The 11,570-nt window shown below is 48.1% G+C and overlaps 1 protein-coding gene across 1 annotated transcript; it reads right to left on the bottom strand.

Moving 5' to 3' along the window:
- Nucleotides 1–3,196: 3,196 nt before the first annotated feature.
- On the bottom strand, nucleotides 3,197–10,756 carry LOC146337855 (uncharacterized). Its single transcript, XM_084815357.1, has 2 exons — nucleotides 10,244–10,756; nucleotides 3,197–5,429 (listed from the first exon to the last, which is right to left on the bottom strand). Exons 1-2 carry the CDS (start codon nucleotides 10,592–10,594, stop codon nucleotides 5,286–5,288), a joined length of 495 nt encoding a protein of 164 aa, XP_084671483.1. The 5' UTR covers nucleotides 10,595–10,756; the 3' UTR covers nucleotides 3,197–5,285.
- Nucleotides 10,757–11,570: the final 814 nt, after the last annotated feature.

Here is an 11,570-nt window from a genome sequence, read left to right as displayed (position 1 = left end):
TAAGACTAGGGCTGTGCAGGGACCCCCGGATCTGACTCGGAAGCCACTTTGTGGCTTCAGAGGTGGGCCCGATTCAGCTCGGGCAGGTTCGGCCCCCCCTGACCTGACTTAGCCCTGAACCCGAAGTGGGATTCGGATGCCAAACCCCGCTTCAGGTTCCCCCCTGACACCCCCACACAACCCCTTCCCTTGCTGCCTCTGCCTCCTCTGTTGCTGCCATTGCTGTCCTCACCACCGCTGCCATTGCCCTCGCCACCGCCAACTCCTGAGGCCTGGATGCGCATGCCAACTCTTATTGCAGGGAGTCACCATTTTAAAAATGGCAACTTCCAGGAACGTGGCGGCAAGGACGGTGATGACGGCAGTGACAGAGGCTTCGCCGGCAGCAGTGAGGATGATGGCTGCAAGGACGGTGATGGCGGTGGCGGCAAGGACGATGGCAGTGGCGGCAGCAATGGAGGCGGTGGCGGACGTGGTGGCAGAGGCTCAAGTAAGGACCTAGTGCAGCTGGGCCGTCATGCCGAGGCTCCGAAGCACATGGAGTGCTTCGGAGAGCCCCCAACCCACTCTGGGTCACTTCGTGCCCCCTCTGCTTCGCCTCGGAAGGGGCTCAAAGCCTGCTTTGAGTCAGGGTTCGGGCCTTGGGCCGAAGTGGTACACAGCCCTACCTTAGAAGATGCTGTGACCCTCCAGTTTTGCTTCTGTGTCTAAGCAGCACTTTCAGTGAGTTTTTTTTTAGAGCAGGGAAGATGCAGCATTCCACTGTGAAAGCAAAAGATAGTAAAGATAAAAGGTAATGCTACAGGATCAAGACAACAGGACCTGTCAAAAGTGTTTTTTTTTTAAATCCTACTGAAACTAGTTTGATATCCCTTATTTTATATCTCCAATTGTTCTACACGGGCTTTTCATGTAAAGCCTTAGGCCCAATTTCATAGAGATGACTTTGGGAGAACTATGACTGGATATCCTGCTGTTAAAAAACAAGAACACAAAAAACATTAACTGCAGACTGTGGGCATCCCAGTTAGGATCTGGGTCACAGTGTTGGGATACTGTATGGGTGGATAACCTCTACCCTGTGGGCCTAATCCAGCCTACAGAGGTTGCCCATTTGGCCTGCAAAGTCTTGGGCTCCTTCCAGGTGCTCCACCCACTGGCTTGATGCTACCAGAGGCTTGGGGGAGGAGACAGGGTGAGGAATCCCCTTATTTCTGAACTGCACAGAAGGAGATTTCCCTGCTTGCAGCTCCCCCTCCCAATGGAGGGTGAACAGCACACGGGGGAATCCTGTTGTTATTTCCAATCACAGATTGGAGATAACAAGAGGATTGGGGGAATGGGCACTGTGCACTTGTCCAGCACTTTCAGGAGATCCTGCAAGCCCTGGACAAGTGGGTTTCGCTTGTACAACGACCGCGAAGGATGTGAGAAGCCAGGCTGAGCAACTTCACTTGCCCTGCATTCTCTCCCCATTGGGGGCAGGTGAAACAGCTTTGTTATACGTGGGCGTTCTGCGAAGAGAGAAGACCCATGCACACTGGAGCTAGTTCCCGGTGGATGTGCGAGGAGGATCATCCTGCCAATGCACCTGCCAGAGACCAAATGACATCAGGGCATGTGGCTGTGCCCCTTTGACATCATTTGACCCATGGAAAGCTGGGGGGGGGTTATCTGCCCCACCCATCTAATTCTGGTTGCCCGCCCCTGGGGTCAACCCTTTCTTCTCTGCACCATTTTCCTGCTCTGAATTGCCTTCCTTTAGCTGCTGTTTGCCCTATAGGGGAAAACATGCTGATACCATACAATATATTGGTTATTGTTTTATAGAGTCTTTTTGGCCACACATAACTTTGCATATGAATAGACAGGAATTTCTGAAGGGGACAAAAAGCATACCTTCTTTATTTTAGATGCACCATCGTAGACGAGGCATACCGTGGGAGTTTTGGAAAGCCTCCGTTAAGATCTTCAATAGCCTCCTCCAGTCCCTTTCCTAGCACAATCCGAAGTGCTGGTGCTTACCTTTAAAGCCCCACATGCAGCTTAGGACCCAGATACCTGAAAGAATACCTGCTCCCTTCTCCAGGTGCCCCGGCCATCCAAGAGCCTCCTAAGTCCTGGGCCCAGTGCTCTTCAATATTTTTATTAATGACTTGGAGGAGGAGGTGCAGGGAATGCTGATCAAATTTGCAGATGACACAAAATTGGGAGGGATAGCTAATACTTTGGAAGACAGAAACAAAATTCAAAGTGATCTGGATAGACTGGAGTGCTGGGCAGAAAACAACAGAATGGCATTTAATAGGGACAAATGCCAAGTTCTGCACCTAGGAAAAAGAAACCAAATGCACAGTTACAAGATGGGGGATACGTGGCTCAACCACACTACGAGCGAGAAGGATCTTGGAATTGTCGTCGATCACAAGCTGAATATGAGCCAACAATGTGATGTGGCTGCAAAAAAGGCAAATGCTATTTTGGGCTGCATTCATAGAAGCATCGCTTCCAAATCCCGGGAAGTACTAGTTCCCCTCTACTCAGCACTGGTTAGGCCTCATCTGGAGTACTGTGTCCAGTTCTGGGCACCACACTTTAAGAAGGATGCAGACAAGCTGGAGAGGGTTCAAAGGAGGGCAACAAAGATGATCAGGGGACTGGAAACAAAGCCCTATGAAGAGAGACTGAAAGAACTGGGCATGTTTAGCCTTGAGAAGAGAAGACTGAGGGGAGATATGATAGCGCTCTTCAAGTACTTGAAAGGTTGTCACAGAGAAGAAGGCCAGGATCTCTTCTTGATTATCCCAGAGTGCAGGACACGGAATAATGGGCTCAAGTTACAGGAAGCCAGATTCCGACTGAACATCAGGAAAAACTTCCTGAGTGTCAGAGCAATACGGCAATGGAACCAATTACCTGGGGAGGTGGTGGGCTCTCCCACACTGGAGGCCTTCAAGACGAGGCTGGACAGCCATTTGTCAGGGATGCTCTGACTTGGATTCCTGCATTGAGCAGGGGGTTGGACTCGATGGCCTTGTAGGCCCCTTCCAACCCTACTATTCTATGATTCTATGATTCTATTCTAAGTGGTGGCACCCTTTCTGTGCAATTCCCTCCCCAGAAAAGCTTGCCGTTTGGGTACCATCCTGCTTTCCTTTTCCAGTGTGGGAAACCCAAAGCACTTCAACTAAAATATAAAGGGAAAAAATCACCATGATCATATAATATTTATTTAGTTAGAATAATTATATCCCACTTCACTGACCCAAGGGGCTCTCAAAGCAGCTTACAAAAGTTTCTAGCAACACCATCGCTGTCAAGGGTAGCATCAAGAGGAAAAATAATACTATGTCCACATGGTGCCAAGATTGCTCACACAGCACTTCCTGCCCTCATCCCTGTTTCTCCCTGTTTTTGACCTTTGGCCATGGCCTAGTCGGCAGCACAGCCCACAGAGGACCTCCATGACAAGGGATTTGGGCTGGGCAGTTAGGCCTCACTTGGTCCATGATAGAGGCAAATTGTTCCTTTCTGACAATTGGCAGCAGATAGCACCAACACATTAAAGGAAAGCAAAGAGAGGGTGAATTCCGAGCTGGTGCAGAATTTAGACTTTACTGCAGTGAATAATAATGCCTTCCACCTATACGTGACGTCTTCAAGGGCGATTTATACTCTCTTCTTCAGGTTCATTCCAATAATTCTTCATTCCAAACCAGGCCCCTCTTGGCATTCATCTTCAACAAGGCCGCTAATTTTTTTTCCAGGGGATAGCCCTGTGAAAATCCAAGGAACGTCCCCATTTTTCAGTTGCTCATGAATCATACATTGATTCATCAGCCCTAATATTTTACTTTTGGTCATTTAACGTCAGTGCAGATTCAGAACTGGAAACATATTTGGTGTGTTTGTTTTTAATTAGCAATCACAATTAAATGCAAACTTTAAAGAAAATAGTATATGTGTATGTATGTATATAATATATAGACATAAGTGTGTATCTATATGATTCATAGTATCTAGATAGAAATGCACGGAAATTTTTTTATCATGGCAATGAAACCACTGGCAGTGATTGGCTGAGTTGCCCCAGTGGCCACAGCGGGGCACAGGAGACCACTGGCCGAACTGCTCTGATGCAAGAGAGAGAGATAGAAAGAGTGGGGCAGGCAGAAGGGTCTAGGGAAAGAGGAGGCAGTTGCATGAGGAGGCACAACAGGTAAGATCCAGGGACAGGCCCAATTTTCTGATCTCTGATAAACCAGTGTCCTTATATTTGCCATTTGGGAATACCTTCTTAGCACTTTGTAACCATGAGTTGCTGGCATTACCAGTCTTCAATTCCATCCCATTGGCCTCTAAAAGTAAAATCTTTGAGTAGTAGGGAGAGGGCATAGATTAGCCTTCCCCAACCATCCAGATGTTTTGGACTACAACTGCCATCATCCCTGCCCATAGGCCATCCTGGCTGAAGTGGGGCTGATGGAAGTTGTATTCCAAAATATCAGTATAGCGCCAGATTCCATAACCTTGTAGTAGAGCAATCTGTAATGGGGTAGGGCCCAGCAGCAACTTGGTTATACAAAAAGGGGTGTTCTATAAGCATCCCCTTGTTTTTGTCATGAAATTTGGAGATCAAGGACAGCAGACCAAAGGGAACTAGGGAGGAGACTTGGAAAAGGGAATGGTTTAGAGCAGAGGTGGGCAACTGGTGGCTCTCCAGATGTTTTGGCCTATAACTCCCATCAGTCCTACCCAGCATAGCCAATGGTGAAGGATGATGGGAGTCGTAGCCCAAACCATCTTGAGTGCCACATGTTGCCAATCCCTGGTCTAGAGAAACAAAAGGCAGAGGAGAAGGCTGGAGGGTGGAATCTAGACTACTAAGAAGAAAAACTGGGATGAAGTATGAGACACGCATGACAGGAGGTGATCTAAACCCATCTCATGATTTTAAGGTTTTGGATCACAGGCAACATCCATCATTTGATGTGGATGGGACCTTGCAAATCTAGCTGTAGCTAGAACTTACAGATCATTTGATGTGTCAATGCAATGCTTTGTAGTTCACTCAATCTGTTTCTGGCTATCAAGTCAAGTGTACGGAATCCACATCATGTCGAGGTTTTATGTGTGAACCAACCCATAGCACATCCTTTTATGGGATGGTACAAAGAACATGGTGCCAAGCCAGGACTTCTCTGACATTCATCAGTGGGGAGGCCTTTTCAATATGACGGTTGCATTACACATCCTCAGTAGTGCTTTGGTGGCTGATGGGTTGTCTACTTTGAAGAGGTCATCACAAAGGTAATATATAGGATAATCAACACAAGTCCCACCCCGAGTGACGTGTGGGACAAGCTGAGCGCGATCCTGGAGTTTTTCCGAGCAGCTGCGACATCTCCAACACGGTTGGCATTTTGAGTCTGAGGAGAAAGAGAGAGAAGTGATAGGTGAGTGAAAACAATGCAACTGGAGGATACTTTTGAGATGCAGAGGATGGTGGTCCCTTGTGTTACACTGAGACAAAAGGATGATTCATTAGCTATCAGACACTTAGAGGTAACCAAGTAGGCTGAGACAGTAGACTAGCAGAACATAACAAGACTTGGGCCTTAGGCCGTATGCTCTGGCTGAGCCTCAAACTGTCCATTTGGATGGTTCTCTGGGATTTTGCAGGCACAGAGCAGTTTGCAATGCTGCCCGTGTACTAGTGGGATTCACTGCTAGTGCAACGGGAAGCTAGCAGATCCTTAAGCAAATGGAAACCAGTGGAAAGCCAGTGCAGAATGCGGCTGCTCACCTGATGAAAGGCAGCCGCTGGCGTGATCATATCACTCCGGTGCTGAAGGAGTTACACTGGCTACCAGTTGTTTGCTGGGCCAAATTCAAGGTGTTGGTTTTGACCTTTAAAACCCTATACGGTTCTGGCCCAGCCTATCTCAAGGAGTGCTTCCAGCAACACCAGACAGGCCACTCAACAAGATCAGCCTCGGATGGCCTTTTCTCTGTCCCATCAGCCAGGACAGCTAGGCTGGTGAGGATGCGGGAGAGGGCCTTCTTTGTGGTGGCCCCCACTCTGTGGAACTCCCTCCCTAGGGAACTCTGCCATGCCTCCTCTTTAACGAGCTTCCACCATGCATTGAAAATGTGGGTGTTCAGGCAGGCATTTGGGGTGGGTTAGGGTATTTTTAAATGATGTTTTAATGTGTAATTTTACTGTTTTAAATTGTACTGTTGTACATCGCCCAGAGTGGCTGAGTTACCAGCCAGATGGGTGATTAAGAAATTCAATAAATAAATAAATACCCAGAATGAGGCAGCTCTGCTGATCTGTCCTGCTCCAGAAATGAGTGTCCACCCCCCACATTTCCAGAGTTGCTGTAGGATGTGCTAGCTTCCCGTTGCACTAGGGGTGAGTCCCGCATGTGCAATACAATCAACAGGAGCACAATGGCAGTATAGGATACTGCCCACAGATTTGACTGTTGGTGAGATCTGTCGTGTAGCAGCTGACAAGCTATTCCCCCATTCAGCCAGAATGGGAATTGTCAAAGTATGTCACACTTTCAAAACCTTTTGTCATAATCTCCCCTCATTGGCACATGTATTGTTTACACTGCTTTAAAAGAAGTGAGAAAAATGGGGAAAGATGGGGAGGAGAGAGAGGAAATAGAAGGAGAGGAATACAAGATGGATAGAGTAAAAAGAAGAAAAAGAAACTTACGACTGCATGTTGCAGGAACAAGATGGGTCCGAGGCTCAAAACACTGAGCACTTCTGTACAAAATTATTGTGCTGGAGAATCAAATATACAAGTGTGGCACTCCATCTCCTCCCATACCTTCCCCCTCCCTTTTCACAAATATTCACAACTTGGCCACTTTGGGGGCTCAATTGGGTGGTGTCAGGATTCCTTTAGCCCCCACCTTATTTCAATGCTGAAGACAAACACAGACGAGAGGCTTCAATCTACAGCTTTTAATCCATTACTTCATAGGGACATACAGATGCAAATTCTCAGAGACTCTCAGTCTACAAAGGAATGTCTTCAGGGGAATTCAAAAGGTAGTTAAGAAAGTTGCCTGCCATTTGAAGAGAAAGGCAGTCTCACTAGCCTAACTTAAGGGCGGGAGGAACCTCTCTCCCATGAGGCTTCTGAGCGCAGCTTCTCACGCAAGGCCAATCGGGTAGACCATCTAAGTTCCACCCCGGCCTTCTCTCTCTCTTTGCTCTGGGCCTGCACCTGCACCTGTCATCTATTAGGTCAGATTCTCCACCTCAGCCTCTTTCTGTTTGCTCTCTCACAGGCGTATGTGAAGAGGAACTATCCTCCTCAGCCAGCTGGGTGTTTGTAACCTGAGAAGCAAGGCCAGTCATGTCTGGACTAGACTGGGAAAACACCTCCCCCATGTCTGGTGGTTCTAGGGATGTACGAAACTCACGTTTTCGCGGAATCTTTTGCGGTGGGGGGGGAGGTGCTCCGTCCCTACCCCCGGAATCCTCAATGGGCAGGGGGGAGGTGATCCGGTCTTCCCCCCCAGAATCCTCGATGGCCAGCTCCGCTCCGAGGCCAGGCCGCAGAACAGCCGGCCAGGGCCATCCGCAGCCGGATTTCCGGCTGCGGACGGGCTGCTGCGGACACAAATGGCAGCTGCCATAGTGGCCGCCATTTGCGTCCAGCCAGGCAGCCGTGATAGGCTACATAAGAATTTACGTAGCCTATCATGGCTAACCCCCCCCAAAAAAAACAGCATACGCAAATGGCGGTGGCTACGGTGGCCGCCATTTGCGTTCCCTATTTTTCGCTGTTTTATCCTACATAAATATTTACGTAGGCAATTACGGCGAAAAAAAGGGAACCGCAAATAACGCCCACTACACTATTTGTGTTCCTTTATTTTTCGCAGTTGTAGCCTACATAAATATTTACGTAGGCTAGAATGGTGAAAAATAGGAAATGCAAATGGCGGCCGCCGTAGCCGCCGTCATTTGTGTACGCTGGGTTTTTTTTGGGGGGGGGGGTTAGCTGTGATAGGCTACGTAAATTCTTACGTAGCCTATCACGGCTGCAAGGATGGCAATGGCGGCCGTAGCAGCCCGGCCACGGCCGGCCAGGAGACCAGCTGCCGGAGCCACCGCCAGAACCACCGCCGCCACCACATCCACCCCAGGTAAGTGCCGTCCTAGGGGGATTCCATGGGGGTATAGGGGGCCATGCCGCCACGGATTCCAGGGGGCTGGATTCTAAACAATCCGGCCTCACTGGAATCCGTGGTGGAATTTTCTGCCATCCCTAGGTGGTTCTCCTTCAGAATCTGAACTGCTATTCCACTCCCTGCACTCAGAAACAACCTTGACAGGTGATATTTTCCCCTGACCTGGCCTATTTCATGGAGGGGAGCAAGAGCAAACATGCCCTCCTCCAAGTTGACTCCAACATCCTTGCACCTTCATGGAGAGATGGAAGGTTTGAGCATAGCCTGTGCCTGTGATATCGAAGGCATGTAGGCCTAATTCATGCAGTGGACTCTGATATTTTAATTGGGGAATTGACAACATGATTGTAAGCATATGCCCTTTGGTTTTAAGTGTGCAGACTAGGGTGGCCACTTATGCATCACCAAAAAAAGAGGACAAAGAGGACACAAATTTGCATATGCTAACTTATATGTATCAATGCAAATTTAGAAATCATAGCTATAATTTAAATAGAAGTGTTCAGTCATGCTGGCCACATGACCATGGAAGCGTCTTCGGACAGCGCTGGCTCTTCGGCTTAGAAATGGAGATGAGCACCACACCCTAGAGTCGGACATGACTGGTTGGGGACACCTTTACCTTTTTACATTACATTTCACAGTCTGCTGTCTAGATGCTAACTGTTGAGAGGCCGACCTCAAAGCCCCTGCTGCTCTCCCTCCTTATACTTTGACTTTAAACACAGACGTGGACAGGACAGCCCATCAAAAAAGAGGATGCCTTCAAACAGAGAACTGTGCTCACAGAGCTCTTCAGATAGAGGAATGTCCTTTGTATGTAAAGTAAGGCACCTGGCCAGCCTAGGCTTGTATTCAAATTGTGGAGATGCACATCTGTCTGAAACATGGCATGGGGGTGAGGGTGGAGGAGGTGCTGTCTCACTCCTCTCCACATGATGGATCTCACTGGCAGTCAAAGGTAGGCATGGTTGGGCAGGTGCTGCGGGCCCACCCCCCAGCAGGGGCCCACTGACAAGAGCCCCTGGACTTGTTCCTCCTCCTCCTCCTCAACATTGCAACCTTCTTGTTCACCTACCTCTCATTCTGTCCCAGACAACACTGGTGGTGAGAAGAAGGAGCAATACATGCGACTACCTGCTTGCCCACTGGCTTTATGCCTGTCAAGCAAGTGGCAGCAATTAGGAGAAAGAGGAGAGGAGGAGCGACAATGATGGTGAGAAAGTAGACTCCCTGAGGGAGGGGACGTTGCCCAAGGGCCCTAAAAAACCTGGAGCCGGCTTTGCCCATTAGTCACCAGTAGCATCGCGCCAGTTGGAGAACCAGAACCTGATCCAAACATGCAACTAAGGGGTTACAGTTCTCCCTGCTTGACAGAACGTTCCAGATGATTATCTTGCCAAGTGCTGACATGCATAACTGCTCTGGTAACTTTACTCTTGCTAAAGGCCTTCCCATTTATCCACATTCCCAGTTACAGTAAAGCACTCCCTATTAGCAAAACCCAGACAGAAACAATGCTCGGATATTCCAGCGTTCAGGGGTGGCTCAGATAAAACACCCAAGGGGATTCTAGTCTGTGGGGTCAGTTGGCTGGTACAGGGGCTGTGAGAATTTCTCTTGTATTTTGCTCTAACCGACGAACACAGCTAATCCTCCAGACGTTACTGCCTAAGAGGAATCACGACCCTTAGCAAGCTCCACATCTGCTCTCTCTGTAACCACCAGCCACTTTGTGTTCTGTTGTTCTTTTCTCTTTATTGGTCCCCTTTCCTGGCCTCACTCCTACATCTAGCACATCATGCAAGTGCTTGAAATACATGGAGAAAGGGCCTTAATGAAATCTAGAAGCCCTGATTCCCTCCCCCCTCCCAATTATAGCAAAAACACTGCCCACTGCATAATGTTCTATAAACTACTAACGGGTGCATCACGAAAGGTAAGGGGATGGGGCACCTCTCCCTCTGCTATTCTAGCACAGCCTCTCTCTTTCTCTTAAACACATGCACACACAGGCTTACCCGTCTAGAGAAAAGGATGGCAAAACTGCCCAAGATTAGGCAACAGCAACACATGGTAAAGATGGAGTAGGCCATGTAATCTGGTTCCTCGCTGGGCTCGACGGCTGTGATGATGATGGTCTGTGGCTGCTGAAGGACTGGGCCTTGGTTGGGTCCTGTGCCAGTTGGGCCATAATATGGTTGGTACTGGGGTGGCTCAGGGGGATATGCCCCATAGCCCATGGGGGATGGTGGCCTGGCAGGAGATTTCAGCACATCAGGCTCTTTATACTGCTGGTTTTCAGAGTAGGGGGGTGGATTCTGAGTGCCAGGCACATCTTCTTCAAGCCTCTCATACTTTGGATAGCTCATAGTGCAGGTCTGCTCCCCTCCTTTTTTCTCCCCTCTGTGCAGTTCTGCAAATGCAGCCTCTCTCTCCCTTCCTCAGTTCTCCACACTCCTCCTATTCGGCTGTCCGGATTAGCTGCTGTGTGCTGCGCTGTGCTGTGCTGTGCCGTGCTCTCTCCCCGTCTCTCTCTCTCTCTCTCCTCTGTTGTGGTTTCTCCTGGCCCCTGCCTTCCTGCTCACATAAACGCAGAAATCTTTTTTTGTTGTTGTTGTCTGGATTCTTCTGTTATAATGTAGGCTGCCCAGCTCTCCTTCTGTGCTGAAGGATACTGATATACGGCTCTGTCTCTTGGACAAAATAAATTTAGTGTCTATCACACTGCAAAGAAAGGAAGAAAGGAAGAAAGGAAGGAGTGGGCGGACAGAGAAATTAGGCAATGAGTGAACCAGAGTGCAGCAAGATGGGAAAACCCCAAATTAGGTCACCAAAAAGCAATGCGAGAGACCATAAAAAAGAGGTATTGTATTCCATATGGGTCTTCAGGTAGATCTACAGAATAATGTAGATATAGTTTATGTTATAGGGTTTCAACATACCCATGTATACTTGAAATATATGTTTTATTTATTTATTTATTTATTTATTTATTTATTTCTATACTGCCCAATAGCCGAAGCTCTCTGGGCAGTTCACAAAAAATATGTATATTTTTGGATACATATGTACACATATGTATCCAACTTGCCTTAAATAATGCAGCTTTCCCCCCCTTTTACGAACAAAATTAAACATTTAAGAAAAAGGAAAAGCTCAAAATCCCAAAAATAATCTCCTTATAAAACTGTACAAAACAGCAACATATTTCATAAGAACATTCCCCAGGAATGAAAAACTCACTCTGCGTAACCCAGTCTGATAGAACTTGCTCTTCTCACTCATGTGCTACAAAAAAGTAAGGAGAAGAAGCCAGCCTAATATGCATTCCAGTCCTGATTAGGA

Source organism: Heloderma suspectum, chromosome 10 (assembly GCF_057233095.1).
Source record: "Heloderma suspectum isolate Gila_16-S chromosome 10, 16-S_ref, whole genome shotgun sequence".
In the NCBI taxonomy this organism is placed as follows: domain Eukaryota; kingdom Metazoa; phylum Chordata; class Lepidosauria; order Squamata; family Helodermatidae; genus Heloderma; species Heloderma suspectum.
This window is presented reverse-complemented; position numbering and strand designations above follow the sequence as displayed.